The sequence below is a fragment of the Rhinoderma darwinii genome, chromosome 4 (assembly GCF_050947455.1).
Source record: "Rhinoderma darwinii isolate aRhiDar2 chromosome 4, aRhiDar2.hap1, whole genome shotgun sequence".
NCBI classification, from domain to species: domain Eukaryota; kingdom Metazoa; phylum Chordata; class Amphibia; order Anura; family Rhinodermatidae; genus Rhinoderma; species Rhinoderma darwinii.
In genome coordinates this window covers 158361852-158388155 of record NC_134690.1, presented here as the reverse complement: position 1 = coordinate 158388155, position 26304 = coordinate 158361852, and the positions used below count along the sequence as shown (strand labels likewise).

General features: G+C 40.7%; 1 protein-coding gene across 3 annotated transcripts in view; it reads left to right on the top strand.

Moving 5' to 3' along the window:
* CCDC50 (coiled-coil domain containing 50) overlaps nt 1-10987 on the top strand; it is a 61963-nt gene extending 50976 nt beyond the window's left edge. For 2 of the 3 annotated variants that reach the window (XM_075861775.1, XM_075861777.1), the window contains 5 exons: nt 763-807; nt 5453-5551; nt 9193-9266; nt 9914-10029; nt 10591-10987. In XM_075861775.1, coding sequence (XP_075717890.1) covers nt 763-807; nt 5453-5551; nt 9193-9266; nt 9914-10029; nt 10591-10610 — 354 coding nt within the window. In that variant the 3' untranslated portion in view covers nt 10611-10987. Of the gene's footprint in view, nt 1-762; nt 808-5452; nt 5552-5626; nt 5861-9192; nt 9267-9913; nt 10030-10590 lie in introns of those variants that run through there. The other variant, XM_075861776.1, reaches the window with a different exon arrangement.
* The last annotated feature ends 15317 nt before the right edge of the window (nt 10988-26304 follow it).

The following is a 26304-nucleotide window of genomic DNA, read 5'->3' as shown; positions in this document are numbered from 1 at the left end:
GAAAAAGTGGGTATTTGTTTCGTCCTACTAGGGGACTTTATTATGTGATCATTTGATTGCTTTTATAATACACTGCAATACAGTGTATTATGGCCTAACAGGCAGACATGGAGGCCTTTGTTAGGCCCCCGTTTGCCTTAAAAACCATCAGCATCCCGCAATCGCATCGCGGTTGTGCCGATGGAGTGAGAGCGGGAGCCTCCTCCCTCTAAAACCACTGAAATATGGCGGTCGCTATTGACCACTGCATCTGAGGGGTTAAACGGGCGGGAATCGATGCTGATTTCGTTCCTCCCTGCTTGAGCAGGTTTGCTCCAAGCCCAGAGATTTTACGGCTCCTGGCGATGCTGTTTTATTCTGATGCAGCGCCGTAAAAAGGCTACTACATCAGAATAAAGCCCATTAGTGACTGCCGTAAAAATACCAATGGCCAGTCACTAACTGGGTTTACATAGCCTTATAAACTTCATAGTAGTTCTGCTTTATTCATTGTAAATTTTATCATATCCATGAGTATGGTGAATATTTACTAGCCACGTAACTGGTCATTTTTGTAGATTATATGCTGGTTGACTTTAGATTACCCAAGTGAATCATGGTTTTGTTTTTTTGAGGGGTTTTTCCTCATGAAATGCATATTTTCATTATTTAAAAAACCTCTTATTGTAAATGATCCAACAGAAGACAAATGTTTTTGATCATTAGGTAAAATGTAGTAATTTTTTTTTTTTTTTTTTTTTCTATCTTTCTTTTTTGTTCTAGGTAAACACTGAGGATTACAGAGCAGCACAATTGGCACAAGACGAGGTGGGTAGTTACGTAGGTTGAAAAAAGACATAGGTCCATCAGGTTCAACCTTTCTCAATAAATTACCCATTATTCTTTACTTGATTTACTATAACCCTCAATGCCATTCGTCAGTAAATAATCATCTAGCCTTTTTTTAAATGCTGACATAGAACCTGCCATCACTACCTTTTGGTGAAGGGCATTCCATAGCTTGACCTCTCTAACTGTATAATACGCTTTTCTATATTGATGTCTAAAACCTCTTTCTTCGACACGCAATGGGTGTCCCCTGGTCCTTTGTAGAGTCTTTGGAAGGAATAGAGCATGTGCTAGTTCTCTGTACTGACCACACATATACTGATACATATTAATAAGATCACCTCTAAGATGTCTTATTTCCAAGCTGACCAATCCCAATTTTTCTAGCCTTTCATTGTAAGCGACACCTCCCATCCCATTTAATAATCTCGTTGCCCGCCTTTGAACACTCTCCAGTTCTCCTATGTCCTTTTTTACAATGTGGAGCCCAAAATTGAATTCCATATTCTAGATGTTGCCTTACAAGGAATTTATAGAGGGGTAATATAACACTTGAATCCCGGGTTTTTATCTCTGTTTATACATCCTAAAATCCTATTTACTTTTTCAGCAGCTGCCTGATATTGAGTTAATAATAATAATCTTTATTTATATAGCGCCAACATATTACGCAGCACTTTACAATTTAGAGGGGACATGAAACAAACAATATCAGACATTACATAGTGACAAAGTTCATTTACAATTCAAACCTGGGGAGTGAGGACCCTGCTCGCAAGAGCTTACAATCTATGAGGAAATAAGGGAGACACAAAGTGTAACAGTGTTTGTTCTGTACAATGATCCGGCCATTTTTATACACATGCGGTGGTAACATAAAGCTGCATGAGTCGGTCACCAGCCAGTATCCGTGTATGACGGACATGAAGAGGAGGAGTGTGAGGGAATCTTATTCTGATGACTAATCTAAAAGGAGGGCCATGGAAAGGAGTCCGATAAGGGAATGTTATAGGCCTGTCTAAAAAGATGTGTTTTCAGGGCACGTTTAAAACTGTGGATATTGGGAATTAATCTGATTTGTCTGGGGTAGCGCATTCCAGAGGACGGGTGCAGCACGAGAGAAATCTTGGAGACGGGAGTGGGAGGTTCGGATTATGGAGGATTTTAATCTAAGGTCGTTGGCAGAACGTAGAGCCCGAGTAGGGTGGTAGACAGAGATGAGGGAGGAGATGTAAGGAGGTGCAGCACTGTGGAGAGCTTTGTGGGTGAGAGTAATAAGTTTGAATTTTATTCGGAAGGGGATGGGCAACCAGTGCAGTGACTGGCAGAGGGTAGAGGCGTTCGTGTAGCGGTTGGTCATAAAGATGAGCCTGGCTGCTGCATTGAGGATAGATTGGAGAGGGGAGAGTTTAGTGAGGGGAAGACAGACTAGTAATGAGTTACAGTAGTCAAGACGAGAGTGAATCAGAGCAACAATGAGAGTTTTGGCGGTTTCCTCCGTAAGAAAAGAGCTGATTCTGGAGATGTTTTTGAGGTGAAAATTACAGGAGCGTGAAAGTGATTGTATGTGAGGAGTAAAGGAAAGATCTGAGTCAAAAATAACCCCGACACAGCGGGCGTGCTGCTTAGGAGTGATGGTAGTGCCACACACAGAGATGGAGACATCAGGTTTAGGGAGGTTAGTAGATGGTGGGAACACAAGGAGCTCAGTTTTAGAAAGATTCAGTTTCAGATATAGTGAGGACATGATGTTAGAGACAGCGGACAGACAATCACTGGTGTTCTGTATTAGAGCAGGGGTGATGTCACGGGAAGAGACATATAATTGGGTGTCATCAGCGTAGAGATGGTACTGGAAGCCAAATCTGCTGATGGTTTGTCCAATAGGGGCTGTGTAGAGAGAAAAGAGAAGCAGACCTAGGACTGATCCCTGAGGAACCCCGATAGCAAGGGGAAGATGAGAAGAGGTGGAACCAGCAAATGACACACTGAGCGGTCAGAGAGATAGGAGGAAAACCAAGAGAGAGCCGCGTCCTTGAGGCCAATAGAGTGGAGCATGTTAAGTAGGAGTTTGTGGTCTACAGTGTCAAAGGCTGCAGAGAGATCCAAAAGGAGAGAGGATTTACCATCCGATTTAGCCGCCAAGAGATCATTTGAGACTTTAGTAAGGGCAGTTTCTGTGGAGTGTTGAGTGCGGAAACCAGATTGTAAGGGGTTTAGAATGGAGTTAGCAGAGAGATAGTGGATAAGGCGAGAGTAGACCAAGCGTTCCAGGAGTTTGGAGATGAAGGGCAGATTAGAGACTGGTCGGTAGTTAGCAGCGCTGGATGGGTCAAGAGTTGTTTTTTTCAGTAATGGGTTTATAATGGCATGTTTAAAAGAGGAGGGAAAGATACCAGAAGAAAGAGGTTAAATATTTTAGTCAGGTGACCAGTGACAGCTGGGGAGAGGGACTGGAGGAGGTGTGAGGGGATAGGATCACTAGGACAGGTAGTAGGACGAGAAGAAGAGAGGAGCCTCGAGACTTCTTCAGTTATTGGGTCAAATGCTTAGCTTATTTGTTACCAGAATACCCAGGTCCTACTCTTGTTAAGTTATCCCCACTTTTATTCCATTTAATGTATATGAATTAATGCTATTATTGCTTCTTAAGTGCATTAATTTTATATTTATCAACATTAAATTTCATCTGCCATGTTTTTGCCCATGTTATCTTCGTATAATTTGTCATTTTCTAACTAAACAAAGGAAAGAGTTTGTGTGTTGCAAAATGTATGGGTGGCTGAAACTTTATCTTGCGATGATGGCTAACTGCTTAGGATTATACAAGCCACACCTCCAGCAGTCATATGATTTGATTTAGAGGCCGTTTAAACTTTATTTATTTTTTTGCGGGACATGCTGTAGTTTTTCATTGGCACCATTTTAAGGTACAAATAATTTTATTGATTTTAACTTTTTTTTTTTTTTTACATCTTTTTTGAAGGGAGTGGGGGACTGGGAAACGCAGACCTTCTTCTTGGGCAGATATCTATGGTAGATCTGGAGGGGTGCAGATGGGAAAAAAGAGGGATCCCCACTCTGCTGTCAAACTCCTCAGATGCCCTGCTTGCTTTTAAGCCTCATTTACACGAGCGCAATATACGCACGTGCTTTTCACGCGTGTCGTACGCACCTATATTACTCTATGGGGCAGTGCAGACAATGCGTGAATTTTGCGCAGCGCGAGTGCCTTGCGTAAAACTCACGACGTTCTATAATCGTGCTTTTTTCACGCATCACGCACCCATTGAAGTCAATGGGTGCGTGAAAACCACGCATGCCGCACGGAAGCACTTCCGTGCGAACTGCGTGATTCGCGCAAGAGCTGTCAAACTGAATGTAAACAGAAAAGCACCACGTGCTTTTCTGTTTACAAACATCCAAACGGAGTGTCAGAATTTAGAGATGAGCGAACCGAACGTCGCCTGGTTCGGCCGAACTCGTTTTGACCGAACCCGGCAAAAAAAATTCAGCACCTTGGACAGTGACTTCCGATCACAATATACATGAACGTGTAAAAAAAAAAAAGAAGTTCTGACTTACCGATAACTCCCGGCTTCTTCCTCCAGTCTGACCTCCCGGGATGACAATTCAGTCCAAGTGACAGCTGCAGCCAATCACAGGCCAAGCACAGGCTGCAGCGGTCACATGGACTGCCGCGTCATCCAGGGAGGTGGGGCCGGATGTCAAGAGAGGGATGCGTCACCAAGGCAACGGCCGGGAGACCGGACTGGAGGAAGCAGGAAGTTCTTGGTAAGTATGAACGTCTTTTTTTTTTTTATTCACAGGTTGCTGTATATTGTGATCGGAATTCACTGTCGAGGGTGCTGAAACAGTTACTGCCGATCAGTTAACTCTTTCAGCACCCTGGACAGTGACTGACATCGACTAGCCTCATCTCTATGATGGCGGCTGCGCGAAAATCACGCAGCCGCGCATCATACACTGATGACACACGGAGCTGTCAAGTGCCTTTTGCGCACGCAAAACGCTGCGTTTTTTTTGCGTGCGCAAAACGCACACGCTCGTGTAAATGAGGCCTTAACCATAGCATGTAAACTTCAGGGATCAGAGGTTTCTCTAATTACAACGGGAGCCAATCGCAGATCTTGATCTATACTATGTATGACTGTTTGAAATTATATTGTTCTTCTTGAACAATGAGCATTTCCCCGCCCCCCTTTTCTATTTAATGATTTCCTATGACCGTTGAATAATGAAGGTATAAAATAGGTAAAGCAGCTTTGTAGGTAGTGGACAAAACTGTTTTACAAAATGGGGAAAACTCACCTGTTTCTGTTTGCCCTAGCCACAATATCATGGTCTTCAATTTGACCACAATCCCACAGAGCATCTGCATTGCACACAGTAGTGTCGGCAATGTTGCTATGAAAGTACTGCCACACAGTCATATGCATGCTTGTAGTTGTCTAGCAGGGCTCTACTGATTGCAACAATTTCCCATGGATCCTCTAAGACCGTTTGGGTACGATTTTATGAATATTAAAAAAATCCTTCTAAGCTTATTAATGTGTGTGTAATATATATAATATACTCTATATCATATCTATCTCCTCTCTAGGAACTGGCACGGTGGCTAATGGAGAAAGAGCAGCAAACCTTTAAGAAGTCTAAAGGACGGGAAAAGATGTCCGATAGAAAGAGGCCAGATGAGCGGGAGGTATGTGTGAGCTGAAATCTTTATTCCTTTGTTGAACAGCTATATTTGTAAGTCTATTTTATAGTCCTTTTGAAGTTTTCTTTATGCTCAGGCACAAGGCCACGGACAGCCACCTGCGTTTTCGGCCTGTGCTTTCATACAAAGTCGTGTGACACAGGGCAGATCTGGCGGACATCCCTTACAAGTGACACTTTACAATCAGCGACCGTGACAAAGGCCGTGGATCGGCCGAAACGTCCTATCAAGTCGCTCACTATTACACTATTGCCATTTATGTTGCAATAAAACTCAAATACTTCTGCATCTTGATCCATTTGTACTTTTTGTGTGTGCTGGGGTTTCATCTTTCTCACAAAAAGAAAGTGACACAGTCCTGAGACTCTAACTCTGGTCAAAATTTTATTTTAAACGCTTTCACACCAGGGTGTTTATCGTTTCAAAAGAATTCAATAAAGGTTACGTTTTAGATTAAGGCCTCCCACACACGAGCGTGTTTGGTCCGTTCTATACGGTCCGTATGTCGGACGCATTTTCCGGACCAAACACACGGCAGGGAGCCGGGCTCCTATCATCATAGTTGTCTATGATGCAAGGTGTCACTGCCTCTCTGCTGGACGACTGTCCCGCACTGTAATCCTATTTTCAGTACAGGACAGTTGTCTCGCGGAAAGGCAGGGTAATAGATAACTATGATGCTAGCAGCCCGGCTCCCTGCAGTGTGTTTTGGTCCGGTAAATGCGGCCGACATACAGAAGGTATATCACGGACCGAACAGGCTCGTGTGAATCAGGCCTTAGGGTCACGTCCTGCCACTATTGTATATTCTTTAGCCCAGCAGGGCAATCAAAATATGTTCCCTTAACTGAGTATATTTTGTAGCGTAATACGAGCGTTTTACACTCCGAAATACGCCTGAAAATAAGCAGTGTAAACATAACCCTAGGCTTGCATGCAGCTGATTGGCCATGAAACCCATGCCGTGAAGTTCCCAGCACACAACTGCAGAGTTCCAAACCTCTGGCATTAACATCTGCACAAAAGCTATAGTCAGACGAGCGTTGGCGACTTTTCTGCACTCTGCGACCCTGCTCTGTAACTTTACCTGGTCTGCCACTTCTTGGCTGATTTGCTGTGGTTCCTTAACTTGTTTTGGTGGCATCCTATTACAGTGCCACGCTGGAATTCAGTGATCTCTTTACAATGACCCGTTATTTCACGAATGTTTGTAAAGGCAGACTGCATGGCTAGGTGCTGGATTTTATACACCTGTGGCAATGGAACTGAATGAAGCACCTGAATTAAATGATTAACTCAATGACCGCCCACCGTCTTTTGACAGCAGGCGGTGCAGGTCCCCAGCCTACGACGACGTCTTTTGGCGGCGCTGTAGATCAGGCTGATGAGCGCTCGTGTCTGCGCTCATCCTCGAAGCAGGAGCTGTAACTAACCGCTCCTGATCTTAGAGGACCCTCCTGAACACAGCTGGGGTCGGAAAACATTCGGACCCCAGCAGTCTAACCCTTTGATTGCCGCGGTCCGTGACTGCGGCATGATCAAAGGGAATGCCCTCTTTGATTGCATCACTGGGATTCCGGTGATGTGATCAAACACCGGGGAATCCCTCTGCAGTCAGCCCCGGGGACGATGAAAGGACCCCAGGGCTGTCTGTTCAGTTTGCCTGCTGTTCGGGCACACCATGTGCTGCCCGATCAGCAGCCTGTGTCATAGTGACACAGTGTAATGTATTAGCATACAGGTGTATGCTAATACATTACAAGTAAAAAATAAAGTTCTAAATAGTTATCCCTTAATGGGATTAAAAAAAAAAAAGTAACAAAAAAAACGTATTCATTAAAAAAAAAGTCCCAAAAAAAGGCATTATTTAGCATAAAATATATTTTATTGCCCCTACACTAAATAAAAACAAAAAACCTACATATATTAGGTATCTACATGACCATAATAACCTGAACAATTAATCGAATGGGTTATTTAGCGTGAAACGTGAACGGGATAAAAAAATAAACAAGAAAAACCATGCCAAGAATCATTTTTTTTTCTATATTCACGACCTAAAACAAATTTTTTTTTACCCCCAAAGTTTCTCTCGCATTAAACAAGGCCTCACACAGCCACGTCAATGAAAAAAATAAAACGTTATGGCTGCTGAAAGGCAGAGAGGCAAAAACAGAAAAATGTAGCTGGTCATTAAGGTATTTTTTTCAGGCCCAGTCATTAAGGGGTTAAGAGGTGTGTCCCAATACTTTTGTTTATAAAATATTGTTTTCTTCTTATTTTCAAGTGTATTGGAAAAGGGGAAGTGAACTACTGGTGGATTCTGTTCTCTTGAGTCATATTGGGCTAGATTCACACCAAGTTTGTGTTTTTTTTTTTTTTTTCTACTGTGCAAATTGAAACCAAAACATGGGTTTACGATGTATACTGACAACTGGATAAACCTGGCTTGAATTGAGCCTTAACCAGCCCTGATTGATATAAGTCGATCTGCACTCGTTAACGGGCCCTCTTACATGGGCCAATGCTATTCTGTATGGGGACAAATGATTATTAATATGATCATTGAGTCCCCCTCAGTTTGCATAAATGTCGGCAGCAATCCCTGTTTACAGGGGGAGATGTTCTGCCGACAACTATTTTATAGCCTGTATAAACAATGTTATCAGCCGACATACGAGCATTTGCTTGATTGTTGGCTGATCACTTGTTCCCAATTATTGGCACGTCTAAATGAGCCTTTACTCCAGGTCTGTATTTGAAAGAAACTGCATTCAGTCTGAGAGAAACTGGAACGTTTTTTTTTTTTTTTTTTTAGTGGATGAATTACGATATGGGATCTATTTAGGCCCCCGTGTATATTTTGTATTAAAACAAGAAATTATTATTTTAAATCTCTTTATGGGACAAATTACAGCATTAGAAATACCTACTGTACCAAAGAATGGCACTATGCAATAATGACTGTATACACATCCCTAGTGTTCTACCGGCTTATATTATGCCAAGATATTAGTTCTCTGTTTTAGACCAGGATCACTCATGCAGTTTTAGGCTCTAGTTTTATTAGTGGACACAAAAAAAGAGAAACATCATTCTTTTCTGTATAACATTCCTTCCTGTTGGATCCATTTCTGGCTTTGGCTCAAAAAAACGGAGTAAAAAACTGCATATGTGATTTTGGCCTCTATAGTAGTAAATTGAATATCTTGGCTTTCACTTTATTGGTATGGGTTTTCTTTTAAGGCTTTGTTCACACTGAGTTTTTTTGATGCGGAAACCGCTTCGGAAAACGACTCCCATTAATTTCAATGGAAGGCGGAGGTATTTTTTCCTAGTGAGCGGTAAAATCGTCTCGCGGGAAAAGGCGACATGCCCGATCTTCGGGCATTTTATGTCTCTGACCTCCCATTGACATCAATTGGAGGCAAAGAAAGCGTTTTTGCCCGCAGTCAAAAAAACGCTGCGGCAAACGGCGTGCAGGCAGATCAAAATTTGCCTCAAAATTCCAGACAGAATTTTGAGGCAGGATTTTTTGCCTGCAAAAAAAACTCCATGTGAACAGGGCCTAACAGTTTTTGTTTGTTCTTCCTTTATGTGGGTTAAAAATTATTCTGTGTTTTTAGTTAAATTCACATGAGCATAGTAGACCAAGATCAAGAGATGAACAACACCGTTCCCAAAGTGATAAACCGTACAGGTAAATATGATGAAGCATTTTCTTTTTGTAACTTGTACCTTTTTTTTCATTTTAACTTGTCGGGGTTTTTTTTTTTTGTTTTTTTTTGGGGGTGGGGGTAACACAAACAATACAATTCAAAAAAGTTGTTAATTGTATAATAAAGTTATACAATTATACTTTTTTTTTTGTATCAATTCCTTACAGTATTCAAGATCTTTGCTTGCTGTCATTCGTTAAGCACTTTTATTGTTTTCGAATCGTAAATAAAAGTGTGTCCTGCATGACTCGTTACTAAACAGCTATTCCTATTAAATGACTTCAGGCAGAGATCTTGAAAACGGAGTGAGGATTAGATACAGTAGGTATATAAAAAAATAAATGGTGTAACATTTCATTATAGAAAGCGTAACATTTGCCTAAACCGGAATACTCGGTTTACTTGACACATACATTTATTTATCATGAGATTCCTATCTAGAGCTATTGTTGGAGATTTAATAGGGATTTTAAGACTCTTAATAAAGGGATGGATCCCCTCATCCAATGTTCTAAAAACACAAATGGAATAGTATACATGTGTATCTAATTTGATAGCGCGTTTACTGCTTATGTGGTGTTTAGTACCAAAATACTGTTCACATTTCCTCGTGGTCTTTGTTATACAGGCCGCTTCCTCCAGCTCCAGATGAAGATCACAGTGATGATAATGGACATGATTACACAAACCGTAATCCTCATAGCTCACCCAGATCTGGTTCAAAGTCACAGTCCTCCCATAAAGGTATGTAAACAAAATAGACCCATAGATGGAGATTATGTCTAAAAACTTTCAGTATACAGCATAGATTAATGAATGCCAGTACCGAAGACTTGGTGCACGAACACTGCTGAACTGTAAATAATCCGTAAAATGATCTTTGCGGGGAATAGTTTCTCAAACATTTGCTAGATCTTGGGCAGTGACATCACACACTTTAAATTGGTTCTCCGGGATGGCCTATCCTTTGCGTTGGCTATCCATGTTTGAATGTTGGAGGTCTGATCATCACAGTAGAGGCCGCGGCGCTCTCATGAATAGTTTCCCTTTCATGGTCTTCAAGCACAAAGGTTTTTCTGAAAAGGCAAGCGGATGTCGTACCCCCACCGAAAAATATTGCTGGCCTTTCCTAGTGAAAGTTGATTATTGTAAATGTCCCAAGTACCTCCTTAATAGTTTAATTTATTACCTGTGTGACGAGCCCGGACTGATAAGTGTAGCGTACACAGAATATTCTTATGTTTTTCACAAACCACTAGAAAGTTCAGATGGCATTATAATGTATTTGGTTGTTTTTTTTTCCAGGCTCCAACTTCAGACAATGAAAAATGAATGCGTTATGCCATTGATGCTCACGAGACTAAAGAACCCCCCCATTGTTGATGCATCGAGGCACTATTGCCCTCTTTTGTCCTATTTAATCTTTGTCTGCTCTACGTGTGACAAACACTGTGCAGCATTATATGGCTTCAAGCAGCTAGCCAAGCTTGTATTGCACAAGAGTTCTGCTAAAAGCATAGGAAAAGACTACATATTACTACAGTTCTGTGACATCCAAGTGACTCTGTAGGGATGATACAATCCCGGCTATTTGTAGTTTTGGTTGCCACAAATATTAGCTATTGTGATTATTATAATATTGAGGTGAACAAGCTGAGGTTCTGTGGCCGGCATTTTATAAAAACCGCTTACTATACATGTATTGAAGGCTTTGTGTGTACAATGCTTACATTCTATCAAGCCATGGAGATCCATTTACTTAGATTGAATTAACCGTAACAATGTAACAATTTTTTTTTTTTTTTATTAGGATTAATTTTTGTGAATTGATTAAATCCATAAACTAGCAATTAATATCATGGAGCCTTAAAGAACTTCAAAAGTTTTTCTATATGAGAGCCCTTGCGTAGTGTTCACCTAGTGTAAACTTTGTCTGTTACCTGCACTCCTTCCCTCTCCATAAAAATGCTGACGGTTCTGTAGAAGCACTTTCTTCAGGTCTGTGCTACTTCCAGTGCTCAGCCCCGTTGGTTATATCATGACATTGATATGACTGCCAATTTTTAAAGCATCCATTTTCCATATCCTAGTCTACGAATAGCAACAGTTAAATTGTTGACTTTGATGCGGATTGTGATTTTGATCTACATCAATATTACAACACTGAGGGGGAGCTGATGATTGTAAGCCAGCTATGAACTTTAAAGCTGGGTTCCCACAGTGCAGATTTTGCATTTATTCTTTTTTTAGCCAAAACCAGAATTGGTCCAGGAGAGGAGACCTATAAGGCCTTTCCTTTTTATATTTCTTCGGTTTAGGTTCCGTTCCTGGTTTTGGCTAAAAAAAAAAAAAAAAAATCTGCACTGTGAGAATGTCTTGGGATGATTTGAAAGGTTTGTTTTGTTTTTTTCAAAGTTCTCCATTAAGAATAAGGGAATGGGCTATTTCATTTGGGATATCCTGTCCATATTTATTTTATTAGGCATCAATCTATGGTTAAAACTACATATCCTATGCTGACCATACATGGTGTGATATAATGGCCAAGCATATCACATATGGAGAACATTTGTTGACTTCTGACAATCTGAGGAGCGCTATAGCACACAAGGAGATTTTCCTAAATGTTGCCAAACGTCTTTGTCATTATGCCACTCTTTTTAATAGTAATGATACTTAAAATTGCTTTACAATCATGAAAAATCCATAAACATACAAAATGTTGTAAAAACAAAAAGCATCCACTAACATAAAAAAAACCTAGCGTGAACACCAGTTATGCTGGCAGCGCCACCATCGTGGTACCATCAGCATAGTTAAATAGGTAGGCATCGCTAATTCTGATGTTGCTGAAGTTCGAGACTTGGCTTGATGTGAATTATGACTTGTAAACACTTAAAGTAACTGTCACCTTACATAGAAGTAGGAGGAACATTCGTATGGTGCGTTAAAAAATGTTCTCACAGATTAGTCACTTATCCCAGTTTCTCAATGAAACTAGTGGTTTACTTATAAATTCCTAAAGAATTCCAAATTGTATTTCCTCAGGAAAAGCTGCTTGTTACACCTAGTCAATGCTGTATCATGTTTGTCATTGTACATCACCCTTTCATAAACCAATATCCAGTGTTATGCCTAAAACTGCACAATGTATGTACAGCGGGGGGTGGGGGGAATATATCAAAGTGCCATTTTTTTTAATGTTAATTTTATACACTCTTAAGTTTGTGTATCCTCTAGGCAGCCAGATTTTGCTGCAGAATACCATGTATTTTATATTTTTATTCATATTTATTGTTATAATGTGAGCCAGTCTGTTGTTGAAGTTTATATATTTTTAACCAGCATGGCTATTTTAGGGCTTTTGAAAAGTACATTGATGCTGCAATGTCTTTTTCTCTTAAAAGTAAATTAATTCTCTGCTATGTAGTTATTTTATGCCTCCTTTTTCTTTAGGGGTTGAAAATAGTACCCCTAAAGTGATTCACTATTCATAGTTTTCACGTGTTCAATGTTTACCACGTTAATCTACAATTTATAACTTATGTTTTTTATTTGCAGTGATTTCCATACGTACAGACTGTTTGTTTGTAGAGCATGGCCACATTGATTTTATAATACATGCGATTAGAAAGGTACAATTGGTGATACTTAAAGAGGCTCTGTCACCAGATTTTGCAACCCCTATCTGCTATTGCAGCAGATCGGCGCTGCAATGTAGATTACAGTAACGTTTATATTTTTAAAAAACGAGCATTTTTGGCCAAGTTATGACCATTTTTGTATTTATGCAAATGAGGCTTGCAAAAGTCCAAGTGGGCGTGTATTATGTGCGTACATCGGGGCATTTCCACTTCTTTTACTAGCTGGGCGTTCTGACGAGAAGTATCATCCACTTCTCTTCAGAATGCCCAGCTTCTGGCAGTGCAGACACACAGCGTGTTCTCGAGATCACGCTGTGTCGTCACTCACTTCCTGCCCCAGGTAATACACGTGGACTTTTACTTTAAACACGCCCACTTGGACTTTTGCATGCCTCATTTGCATAAATACAAAAATGGTCATAACTTGGCCAAAAATGCTCGTTTTTAAAAAATAAAAACGTTACTGTAATCTACATTACAGCGCATATCTGCTGCAATAGCAGATAGGGGCTGCAAAATCTGGTGACAAAGCCTCTTTAAAGATCATGTCCAACCTTTTATCCTGCTTACAGCCTGTATTATACTCCAGAGCTGAATTCACAATTCGGTTTGCTAATAGGAATAAGCTTCTTGGCAGACCTTTCCAACAGCTAAGGTGAGCTCTTGTATTGCAAAGGTATGGTCAGGTTCTTACTTGAAGTAACTGTGGTGTGTCTGATGTAAATAATGCATGCTGTGTAGGCATTGAATCAGTAAGGAATGCAAGGAGATTTCTACTCAAACTGCAAAATTATGAATGCAACTCTGGACTATAATAGAGGCTGTAACTCCGGATCAGTAGAGCAACCATACATAAAATGGTGTTGATGTGGACATACCCTTTTCGGGAATTAATTGTCTTAGTAACCATATTAAAGGTGGTGTCCCAACATTAGCTATCATAAATTTTAGATATTCTAACAAATGAATGTAGTAATGAATCTAGATGCTGTTAAAAAATTAAAAAAAACGATGTAATGACATTTCATATTTACTTACATAGTATGGTGCCACCTAGTGTTTTAAATGTATAGCAATGTGCACATCCACATAATTAGCTGAGTGCTGGTGGACACGCATGCTCAGTCACGCTCCCCACAACTAGGTCTCTATAGTGATCCTCTGTTCACTGCAGAGCAGCCATTGGAAATGGCTGAGTAGCATGGCAGTATAGCTGAGAAGACTCCTGAAGTGGAAGCAAAAAGGGACTAGATTGTCCATTGCCAGTGAGAGAGGGGCCTGATTCTGCTCAGCAGGACAGATTAGCAGCAGCACCAAGGGGACACATGGAAGCAAAATATGATGCCAGAAACACTGCAAATTAATTCAACTATTAACAGCATTTCAGAACTTTTAGTATGAAAATGATACATGGGATAAACCCTTTAATATGTTCACTAAATCATGGACTGTAATCTCAGGGCATTAAATGTCACCTGTAATGATCTAAGAACCAGAATGTTTTGCACACTTTTCTGATAATCATTTTATAGGTTTGATTTTGTACTGACCGTTTCTTATTGGTTGTCCATCTGTATAATGAATTGCACTGGAGATAAAGTTATAGAATTAATGTAATGGGAGTAACCCACTAGTACATTTATTTATATTTATTTTTTTAAATTGCCCAAAGTAATTTTGGTTGTGCCAAACATGTCATTGCACTACACAGATTAAACAGCCCTTGTATTTATAGCATAACCAGATGTTAAACTAGCTTTCCTATATATAGAGTAATATTTCATTGCATGAATTTAATGGAACATCTCAACATTTTTCTAAGATATCATATCCTGCACGGTTTGTTTGAGGTTTTTTTAGCGTGTGGAATAGTTCAAAATGATCTGATTTCTAACTCCTATAATTACTGAACAAATCTAGATTGAAAAATCGGAAATGGCTTCTTGGTGCGCTGTCTAGATACTAGTTACATCACAGATGCAGGTCCAGCCTCCTATCTGAAAACTAGTGCAGACAAAGTGCAAGAGTTGTCCATAGCCATCTGATCACTTAAATCATAGAATCTGATTTGTTGGTAGGTTCAATGTTTTCTGTCCTTCTGTGGTTTTCTTAAATAAGTTTTAGTGTTTGACGTTCTCCAGTGGCCACATGCTCATGACTATAGGTGTATCTTATACAATATCTGATTTAGCTAGAAATGCATAATCAGTGAAGACTGGCAAAAGAAGATTTGGTGGAGACCACATTTTCCAGACTATAGTCCTCAGCAATATGTGGCATACAGACTTGAAAATGTGCTGGAAGACACTAAGTGGTGGTTGGCCAGATAGAGCTGTAGTTGCTGCCTTTTCACATTCTGCAACCATCTGGATTTTCTCTGCTTTCCATTTTGTGACTGTGTGCACCTTAACTGTGGACGTTTTGCTGAATACCACCAATGCTTCTGGCTGGCGATGCCACGATTTGGTAATTACCTCTTTCTGGTGGCAATCACCTTCGTTAAAGGGGTTTTTCCTATCCGAGACCTTTGACATATCCACAGGATATGTCAGATAGGTGCAGGTCCAAAGGTGGGACAGGCTTCGATCTCTAGAACAGGGCCCCCTAAACCCCTTTCTAGCTTTTTGTGCTCACGCTGCCTCCCGGCCACTTTCTGATTACATGGTCGGGAGTTACGGAAACAGCGTAACTCCCATAGTAGTGAATGGTACTTACAGAGGAATCGTAGCATGTGAGCTATGCGGTTTCTGTAACTACCATTCGGGACTTCTGGAAACAGCTAATCTAATCGAGCTACGCTGTTTCCTAATTCATGGTTGGAGTTGGACTGGGGGCCTATTCTAGAGATAGGTGCTGGTCCCAGAGGTGGGACCTGCATCTATCAGACATTTGACATCCTGTGGATATATCCTAAATGTCTAATGGGAAAACCCCTTTAAGTGTCTCTATATGGAAATTTTTACCTCTACTTTACTTTACTGTTAGGTTCTGTTCACATGCACTGTTTTCAGATGTAATTTGGGTGTTTTACGCCTCGAATTACGCCTGAAAAAACGACTCCATTACGCCTACAAACATCTGTCCATTGCTTTCAATGGGTTTTACTATGTTCTGTTCCCACGAGGTGTTTTACGAGTCGCTGTCAAAAGACGGCGCGTAAAAAGACGCCCGCGTCAAAAAGTGCATGTCACTTCTTGGGACGTTTTTGGAGCCATTTTTCATTGACACCATTGAAAAACTGCTCCAATAACTTCCGTAAAAAACGCTGCAAAAACCGCGAGTAGTTACAAAAACATCTGAAAATCAGGAGCTGGTTTCAGGCGAAAACAGCTCCACAATTTCAGATGTATTTTGCTACTGCGTGTGAACATACCCTTATCAGTGTGCAGTTGTAGACTCTCCGCACAAAGCTGCTCTCTTCTGTTCTTATAAAAATTTGGATGGAAGTAACCAGTGTTTCACATGAGGAATAATCTCAAAAGCCTCTTCTGCAACAATATGTATTTCAGCAATGATTAAGGTTAATGGTGGAATGAAAACAATGTAACTATGATAGGGGTACTGTATAGTCTGATCCCATGCTCACCCTTGTCATCCATATTTGTCATTCTGTAGACAGTCAGATAGGTATTTCCAAGTTGGCTTATTGAGTGGTCAGTCCACCACAATGAACTAAAAAAAAAAATTTGTATGGATCAACAAAAGTATAAGATGTGCAGGAATTTCACGTTTGACAGTTGCCATGTTTCCTAGATCCAAACAGAGTAAAAGCACAGAATGCTTTACATGCTGATATTATAATATGCTGAAATCTAATCTTTAATCCCAAATATTACAATGTGTCTTCTATGGGCATTTTTAGGGGGGGGGGGGCTGTTTTTCTGTTTTTGGTTTTTTCATGTTTGATCAATCTCTGCACATTGTACTTGGTTGGAAACATTGCTTTTAGTTCTTAACACAAAAAACCTACAAAGCTTTTTTTTTTTTTTTTTTTCTCTTTTGGGAAAGTATGACAATCAGTGAGTTAGAAGTTCTTCTAATAAAAGAAACTTGTTTTTCAGACCATAAAGCCAGTTTAAAACAAATGCTAAAATTTGTTTTTTTAAAGTTGCAACACCTTAGGCCTTATTCACACGAGCGTATTTCACCCCCATTATATGCGCGTTAAAACAACAGACGTCACGCAGACCTATGCAATTCAATGGGGCCACTCAGACATTCAGTGTGTTTCACGCAGCGTGTGTCCGCGTGAAAGTTACTGCATGTCCTACACTTGTGCGTTTTTTGCGCAGCACGCACCCATTGATTTCAATGGGTGCGTGAAAGTAACGGACAGCACACGGACGTCATCCGTGTGCTGTCAGTGATTCACGCAACAGTTGCTAAAGAAATGATGTGAAAAAGAGAAACACCACCTTCAGGTTTTTTTTACTGACGTAAGAAACATATGACCTACGCGAGTAAAAAATACAGACGCGCACCTACATGGATGTCACACGGAACAGCAACACAGGAAAATCACTGCATTTTTTACGCGTCCCAAACGGACACGTTTGTGTGAATAAGGCCTTCGACTGAAGATTCAACCCCTATCCGAAATTGGTGGGCTTTGATGACTTCTAGCTACCGAGTTTGGTTTCCTTTTTAGGCCGCCTTCACGCTTGCTTTTTTGTCTGGCCTTTTTTTACAATTTTTATTTTTTATTTTTGTGCTGTTTTTTTTCATTTCGTGTCATTTTGTATATGCGTTTTTCCAGTGTTTTTGAAGTACTATAATGAAGTCTATAGGAAAAACACTAGCGCATACACCCTACCCCTAGCATGCTGCATTGGGAAAAAAAAGCCACTGAACCCAAAAACGCCACAAACCAAAACTTTGTATGTAGCCTTTTCAATAATTCAGTATAGACTTTAAAGTAACATCTGACCGCAGCGTTTTTGACCTTTCCAAAGAAGTCAAGTCAATGCCATAAAAACGTAGCAAAAAGCTGTGTGTGAATCCAGCCTTAGGCCTTGATTACACAGTGCAGGTTTGCTGCAGATTTTGCAAGTATTTATTTTATTTTTTTAAGCCAAAACCAGGAACGGAACCTTAACAGGAGCAGTAGGCTTTATGTATCTGGTTCTGGCTAAAAAAAAATACTGCAAAATCAGCAGTAAATCTACACTGTGTGAGCAAGGCCTTAGACTGACTTTTTAGCTGACACAATTGTGCTAAAATGTACCTGCGTGTACTTGTCTGAGATGTGCTTCTTATCATCCAATGTGTCTTCTAGTGAATAAAATGTGGCAATCCGCTCTTCACATGTTCAATTATGATATCTTGCAGGAAAAAGTCTTGTCTTGAAATCCATGTTATAAAACCGTGGTATGCAACCTGTGGCTTTCAAGCGGTTTTAAAATTGACTCCTCCTTTGGCTGTCAGGGCATGCTGGGATTTTTAGTTTGTGAAGTGCCACTGGTATAAGATGGCAGCAGACTGTTAACTCCAGTCTATCGATCTAAGCTTCGTGTGAACAGGATTGTTCTAGAGAAGTTACAGAATAACCATTTGTACTTAGTTAATTTATGTTTGGCTGTTATAATCGATTTAGTAATATTTATTTAGCAATAAACATCACTGTATGGCTTCTGCAGAAGAGCAAAGAATTTACTTGGATTTCATACTCCTATTCATATACTAAGTTATTCTTCCTGTTTGGTTATATGCTGGTTTTTAAATGCATTTTGTGCCATTTTATATCCAAATCTAAAGCTGGAGGAAAGATTAATTTGTTCTACTCTTAAATTCTGGCATGAGTGCTGGAAAGGTCCTTCTAGATCCGTAATGAACAGGTCAGCTGGTAGAGTAGAATATAGAACAATTGCTTTAGTAGCAGATGTGTAAGAATATTCCATTAAAGAGACTGTCACCAGATTATAAGTGCCCTATCTCCTACATAATGTGATCGGCGCTGTAATGTAGATAAGTGTTTTATTTTGAAAAATTTTCATTTTTGAGCATGTTATGAACAATTTTAGATTTATGCTAATTAGTTTCTTAATAGACAGCTGGGCGTTGTAAAGAAGTGTATGACGCTGACCAAGCGTCATACACTTCTCTCCATTTAGTTTTAGCTGTAATCACAGCACAGCGTGATCTCGCTTCCAGTCAAGATGCAATGTCTTCACACTCCCGACACTTCAGTAAAGTTTCTGTGGGACTTAATCACAGCACTATCTCGCGAGATCAGACTGTGCTGTGTGAGTAAGTCCCACAGAAACTTTACTGAAGTGTCGTGAGTGTGAATAGGCATTGCATCTTGGCTGGAAGCGACGTCTATTCACTCTCAAGACACTTCGGTAAAGTTAATGTGAGCGTATGTGACAGCACAGTGTGATCTCGCAAGATCACGCTGTGCTGCAAGTACAGCTAAAAATTAATGGAGAGAAGTATATGACGCTGATTGGTCACTGTCATACACTTCTCTTCACAACGCCCAGTTGGTAAAAAATTAAAAAACACTTATGTAGGAGATAGGGCACTTATAATCTGGTGACAGCCTCTTTAAGCTCTAATAAGGGTTTAATGCACAGTGGGTTAATTCAGGTTGATAAATACAGATCTGTTCTTTTTAAAACGCACACTTCCTATAGCTCATCTATGCAATTCCTTTTCGACTGTTCATGCTGTATGTAACAGGTTTTAATATGTCAAATATTTTTTGACCAAAGCATCATATATTGAATGTATTAATTTACTTATCCTGAGCTCATGAATGTTATCTGTAGCTTGTCTTGTTCAATAAATGCTATTGATTATAGAATGTTTGTCAAGCTTTTCTATTACGGGATATACTAAATGTATAGCTTGAGGTTTAGAGATGTATGGGCAATTTTGGGGGAATGCAACAAATGTTAAGCAATGACAACTAGATTTGAGTATCAAGATAATTGATTAGGGCTTTTATTTTTTAATTACATAAGGTGGTGAATTCAAGAATGTGCAAAAAAATTGTTAAAAATAAAGTACGTTTAGTTAATAAATTACAACTCTCTATTCATCTTAAAACACAATTAAAAAAAATGATGTCTAATTCAAAATGAGGAAGATGCAGTCCATCCCGGTCCAAGGTAAAAAAAAAGCTACAGAATTGCATATAAACTGCCAAAAGAGCATAACTGTTTTTATATCCTGAATTGATAATAAAAAGTGCATGTGCAACAATAAATTCATAGAAATACATACACAAATCAATTACATCGATAAGTCAGTCCAAAAGACAAGGCCATTCGCAGTAAACTGCGAAGTGCAAATTATCATAAATTGAGCAGAGTAGAATTTGGAGCCAAGCCAACCCTAATGCCCTGAAATGTGTTTTGCCGTCTGCTTTCTAAAGCGTCAAAACTAGAAAGCTGACAGCAAAACTCCCTTCGGGGCGTTTGGGTTCTCTTGGCTCCAGGTTATACTCTGCTCCATTTATGTGATTCTTCACTGGGATTTTTCTCTGTTAAAACCACTGCAAAAGAGTATAACCTGAAGTCAAGAGAACCCTAATGCCCGGACACGTGATTTGCTATCTGCTTTCTCAAGGAGTGAAACGAGAAAGTTAACAGCAAAATGCCCTTCAGGGCAAAAAGGTCCTCTTGGCTCCAGGTTATATAATCAGCTCCATTTATGATTCTTCATTTAGACGACTCTTTATTAAAGCTAATGTAAAAAAAAGTAGAGGAGTTGCCATACCAATCCATTTGGGTGTTTTGCATTTAGAAATGTCAACCTGAGGGAGGCACTCTCTTGGTGATCCTCATGCCATGAGGAAAAAAGGGTGTACTATATTGAAAAGAATGTGGCATGGCCCTGGGTGCTGCGGTACACAGTGTGATTTTAATGTCTGACTACAGTACCAGAAACCGTAATGCAAAGCTACCTATGTACCGAAATGAGTCTTGGAGGAGGAGGTTTTCCTGATGGTGAGGAGTCTTTGCAAATTCTCAAACACAGCTTCTATGTGTCTACCAATGTGAGTGACAATCTTCGTACATCGCTGCGGAATATGCTGGTGCTATATAAGCAACAGAAATATTCTTGCTTCAGGAATTTTCAGGCAGATTTTGACCTGCATGCACTTTTTTTTTTTTTATAGCATTTCTTGGCCATGATCATTGAGTGCCGCAGGAAAAAAAACTCAGCGAGAACCGTTTTCTCTGCCTCCCGTTTATGTCAATGGGAGGTCAGAGACGGAAATGCCTGAAGACAGAGCATCACACTGCTTTTTCCTTCGAGCATTTTTTCCGCTGATGGGGGAAAAAACGCCTCAGTTTCCCATTGTCGGACATCTTTTGACTCTGTTTTCGCGTCAAAAAACGCTAAAAAAAACTGAACATACCATAAAACTCCATAAGAATAGGACTTTCACATATCTGCAAGTCTGTGTTTTAATGTGCCCCACATGTAAAACCAATGAAAATGGCATCCTGTAGGTAATTTGATCTTCTTGCAGCTGTAGAGCTCTAGTTTCAGATCACTACTGGTGCTTGCGGAGTTCTTGTTAAATATACTAGGAAGCTTCAGATAACTTCTTGTTAAAGAGGCTCTCACCAGTTATAACTGCCCTATCTTCTACCTAATCTAATAGGCGCTTTAACGTAAATAAGTAATGTGGTGTTTTTTTTGTTATGCAAATTTGTTCTTAAAGGGGTTTTCCCACAAAAGACACTTATGACATATCCACAGGATGCGTCATAAATGTTAGATAGATGCGGGTCCCAGCTCTGGGACCCGCATCGATCTCCAGAACGGGGCCCCCTAAACCCTGTTCAGCCGCTGTGTGTTACAGCTGAATGAGGTGTTTTCCGACCATGAAAAACATTATATGGTCATGAGTTACGTAAACAGCCTCTTTAACCTCCAATCACTCTCCTAAACCATCATGGATAAGCAAAATTTTCACTTTGTGCTAGTCAAATGTACAATTTTAACCCCTTCACGCCGCAGCCCTTTTTCAGATTTTAATTTTCGTTTTTTCCTCCCCACATTCCAGAAGCCATAACGTCTTTATTTTTCCGTCGATATAGTCCTATGAGGGCTTGCTTTTTGCGGGACGGGTTGTAGATTTTCGTAGCACCATTTATTTTGCCGTATAATGTACTAGGAAACGGGAAAAAAAATTATTTGTGGGGTAGAAAATGAAAAAACAGTGATTCCTCAATGTTTTTTTGCGCGCCGTTTTTACGGAATTCACTGTGCAATTAAAACAACATGTTAACTTTATTCTGTGGATCAATACGATTACGGCGATACCAAATATATAATGTTTTTACATGTAAAAGTAGTCAAATATAGAAAAAACTAAAGTGCAAAAAAGAAAATGTATTTTGCGTCGCCAAATTCCGAGAGCCATAAGTTTTGTTTGTTTTTATTTTTCCATCGAAGTGGTATGAGGGCTTATTTTTTGCGAGATTAGCTGTAGTTTTTATTAATACCATTTTTATGTACATGCGATGGTTTGATCATGTTTTGTGGGAGATTAGGTGACCAAAAAAATAGACATTCTGTCGTTTACAATTTTTTTTTTTTTATTTATTTATTTTTTTACTGCGTTCACCGTGCGGGTTAAATGATCTATTGTAATTGGTCAGACTTTTACGGACGCGGCAATACCAATTATTATGTTTGTTTATTTTTTTTAGTATGCTCTAGGCGGAATATGGGAAAAGGGTTTTTTGAACTTTTAATAACAAATTTTTCCTTTTTATTTTTTTTATTTTTATTAGTCCCCCTAGGGGACTTCAACCAGCGATCGTTAGATCGCTTGCACGATATACTGCAGTACTAATGTATTGCAGTATATCGTGATTTTGATAGGCACCTATTAAGCCCTGCCGGAGGCAAGGCTTAGTAGGTGTACAAAGATGGCGGACCTGGGGGCGTTCATTAAGTCCCCAGGCAGCCATAGCAACCATCGCCCCGCACGCACGATTGCGTTGCGGGGAGGCGCGATGAGCTGTTAGAGGGGGTCGCCCCCCTCTTTCTGACTATTTAAATGCTGCGGTCGGTATTGACCGCAGCATTTAACGAGTTAAACTAGCGGGATCGAGCGCGATGCCGCTAGCTGCTCTGAAGTGTCGGCTGTAACTTACAGCCGACACCGGCATACTTCCCCTACCAGACTTTGGCGTATGGATACGTCAAATGTCGGGAAGGGGTGAAAGGGAATCTGTTACCAGCATTTCACCTATTGAACTTTACTTATCCCTCACTAGCCGCTGCGATCAAAAGTTCATTGCCGTTATCCCCGCTCCTAAACTCCTCCTCCGACTGTAAATAACACTCTGCAAACATTTTGCGCCTTTTTATCGTAATAATCCGGTGTCCCTTTGTGTGCACACACCAGAAGAGGACATCAATGCACAAGCGTGGGATTTTGTTTGCTGGGGGAAGGTGTGGAACTGTCAATCAACAGTAAGAAGGCGGGGTAAACTCTGAAAGACTTGAGGAATAAAAAATTTGAAAAGTCACATTTTCATTGGAAAAAGAGTCAAACGTACATATGACTCTCTTATGCTCATTAGCATACGGTGTGGGAACACTAAAAAAAACGGAATAGTAAAGCTACAAAGCCGACATAGAAGATAATTATAGGTTACATAAAAAATATCTTTCACCCACTACCACCATGTAGTCTTGGTTTAATAGGTGAAATGCGGGTGACAGGTTCCCTTTAAGACCGTTTTATACCATACTGCATTATAAATTCCCTAAGTGTACAATGGCTTCCCAACTCATGGTAATGTATCCCAGAGGATATGTGCCACCAATCTAATATGTACAATATCCCCAGATTGTGCTTACATTGTGGCAGATATTGCTTCTGTCATAGTTTGCTTCTACTGGGACTTTCTCCTGATCCAAGTAAGTTCATCTCTATTCATGCTTACCCTAGTCCTCTTGATGAACCTATTATAAGTCAAGACTGTAACACCCTTTGGGCCGACCTCTTTAGGGCTTATTTAGACGAACGTATAATACGTCCGTGCCACGAGTGATTGTCACGCGCCTCTCGCGGGCCTATATTAGTCTATGGGGCCGTGCAGACTGTCTGAGTTTCACGCGTGTGTCCGCTGCGTAAAACTCACGACGTCCTATATTTGTGCGTTGTTCGCGCATCATGCACCCATTGAAGTCAATGGGTGTGTGGAAATCACGCTCATCACAAGGAAGAGCAGTAAAAATATATGAATGAAAACAAGCACCATGTTCTTTTCTGTTTACAAACATACAGAGTGTCATAATGATGGCGGCTGCGCGAAAATCACGCAGCCACGCATTATATGTGGCTGACACACGTTGACACAGCTGTTAAGTACCTTTTGCATGTGCAAAACGCTGCATTTTTTGCGTGCGCAAAACGCACACGCTCGTGTCAACGCGGCCTTAGGCAGGGTGTATTGTAGTTCTTCCCTCACTATGGCACAGTGCCTCCACCCGAATCTGGCTAGGAGCTCTATAGGAAAGCAGGAGGGGTTTCCTCTTCTGCCAGGTGTCGACTTGGGAAACCCCTGCCTGAGCTCAGTACACACTCACAAGTGGTTATGGTGAAACTACTCAACTGTTTTATTCAGGGAAAGGTAAACAAGGGCGATCTGAGTAAGAATGATGCAAATAAAGAAATAAAGCACAAATTACATAAGTTACAGTTCTGTGTGATTGACTCCCTTGTGGTGGGCATGGACTACATGCCAAGCCTGGCTGGTACAACACATCAATATACTCTAAAATGTTATGGGGATAACAAAGGGTTAGGGTATTTGCACAGGTAGTGGTTTCCAGCGTATTTCCGGGCGTTTACCCCTCGAAAAACGCCTGAAAAAAACGGAAGCTGAAGGCCTACAAACATCTGCCCATCGATTTCAATGGGAAATACGGCGTTCTGTTCTGACGGGGCTTATTTTTACGCCTCGTTTTCCAAAAACGGCACTTAAAAAGAAGTGCATGTCACTTCTTGGCACATTTTTGGAGCCATTTTTCATTGACTATAGAAAAACCTCTCCAAAAATGCTGTGAAAATCCAGAGTGGCTTAAAAAACATCTGAAAATCAGAAGCTGTTCTTCCTTGAAAACGGCTCCATATTTTCAGAGGTTTTTTTTGGTAAGCGTGTGAACATACCATTCAGATACGGTCTTCACCAAACAGATACAATATCTCAGTGACCCACACGGGATAATGATTATTCACCCACACGTATACTGCTGGTAATAGCTGGCACACACTTCTTAACTGCACACCATACACAATTACTAATGGCTGCAGTAATGCAATCAACGCAGTCCAAACGTTGGGGCCCTGTTCCTGCGCTTTTCAGGAACGGTTGGTGCACTTAATTACTGAAATTCCTCTCAAGAACAGTTCTCTCATTAAATCCTCAATATCCGCACAATAAGTTCCAGCTATGTGTACTCATTACTTCTTGCAGCAAAGATGATATTCCCCCGGAATCCAGCTCGGGGCCGCAGCGTTCAAACGCGTGGACGACAATGGAGTGGGAGGCAAAATCTTCCTGTGCTGCAGACCAGGGAACCTCCCTGGAATCCGATTGTTTTGCAGAGGTGATACTGCTGCAGCATTTCTTCCTCTCATACAGTGAGATGGTGGGATGTCAAGACTGTCTCTGGGTCTCTGTTCTGTGTGCCCCAGTGCAGGACTCTCTTCTCTCTGCAATGCACTCAGTCTCTCTATCTCCTGACCATGTGTCTCTCTCAAAGATGGCCACTGTCTCCCCTCCCTGCTCAACCAATCAGTGCTCCCCTTGCTGCTCCTCTCCTAGGCTGCAAGGGTATAGAGAAGCAAGTACTGCTGGGACCTGTAGTTCACTGCACTTCAGAAGAAGAAGTGCTAATGCCTGTTGTTGTGAGTCCCTGTTTGGCATTAACTGCAGCATCCGCTATACACAGGGGTGGGATCCAGCCGGTTCGCCCCGGTTCTCCTGAACTGGTTTAAATTACAGCCGGTTCGCAGTCCTTAGGACACGGATACAATTTACTTCATTAGCGTTGCCCTGGCGAGGCACATGATGCCTCGCCATTCGGCGCTTTAGTGATGATTCAGTCGGCAATTACGTCATTGCGCCGCTGCATCGTTCCGCTGGAGGAGGACTGGCGCCGCTGGAGCAGCGTTGGGGGGTCTTATCTATAGGGGACTATACAGGGAACTACAAAACTACAGAGGACAATACATAGGTAACAGTAACTACCGGGGACTATATAGGGAACAGTAGGTACACGGAACTATATAGGGAATAGTAACTACAGGGGACTGTATAGGGGATAGTAAATACAGGGGACTATATAGGGAACAGTAGCTGCAGGGGACTATATAGGGAACAGTAACTACAGG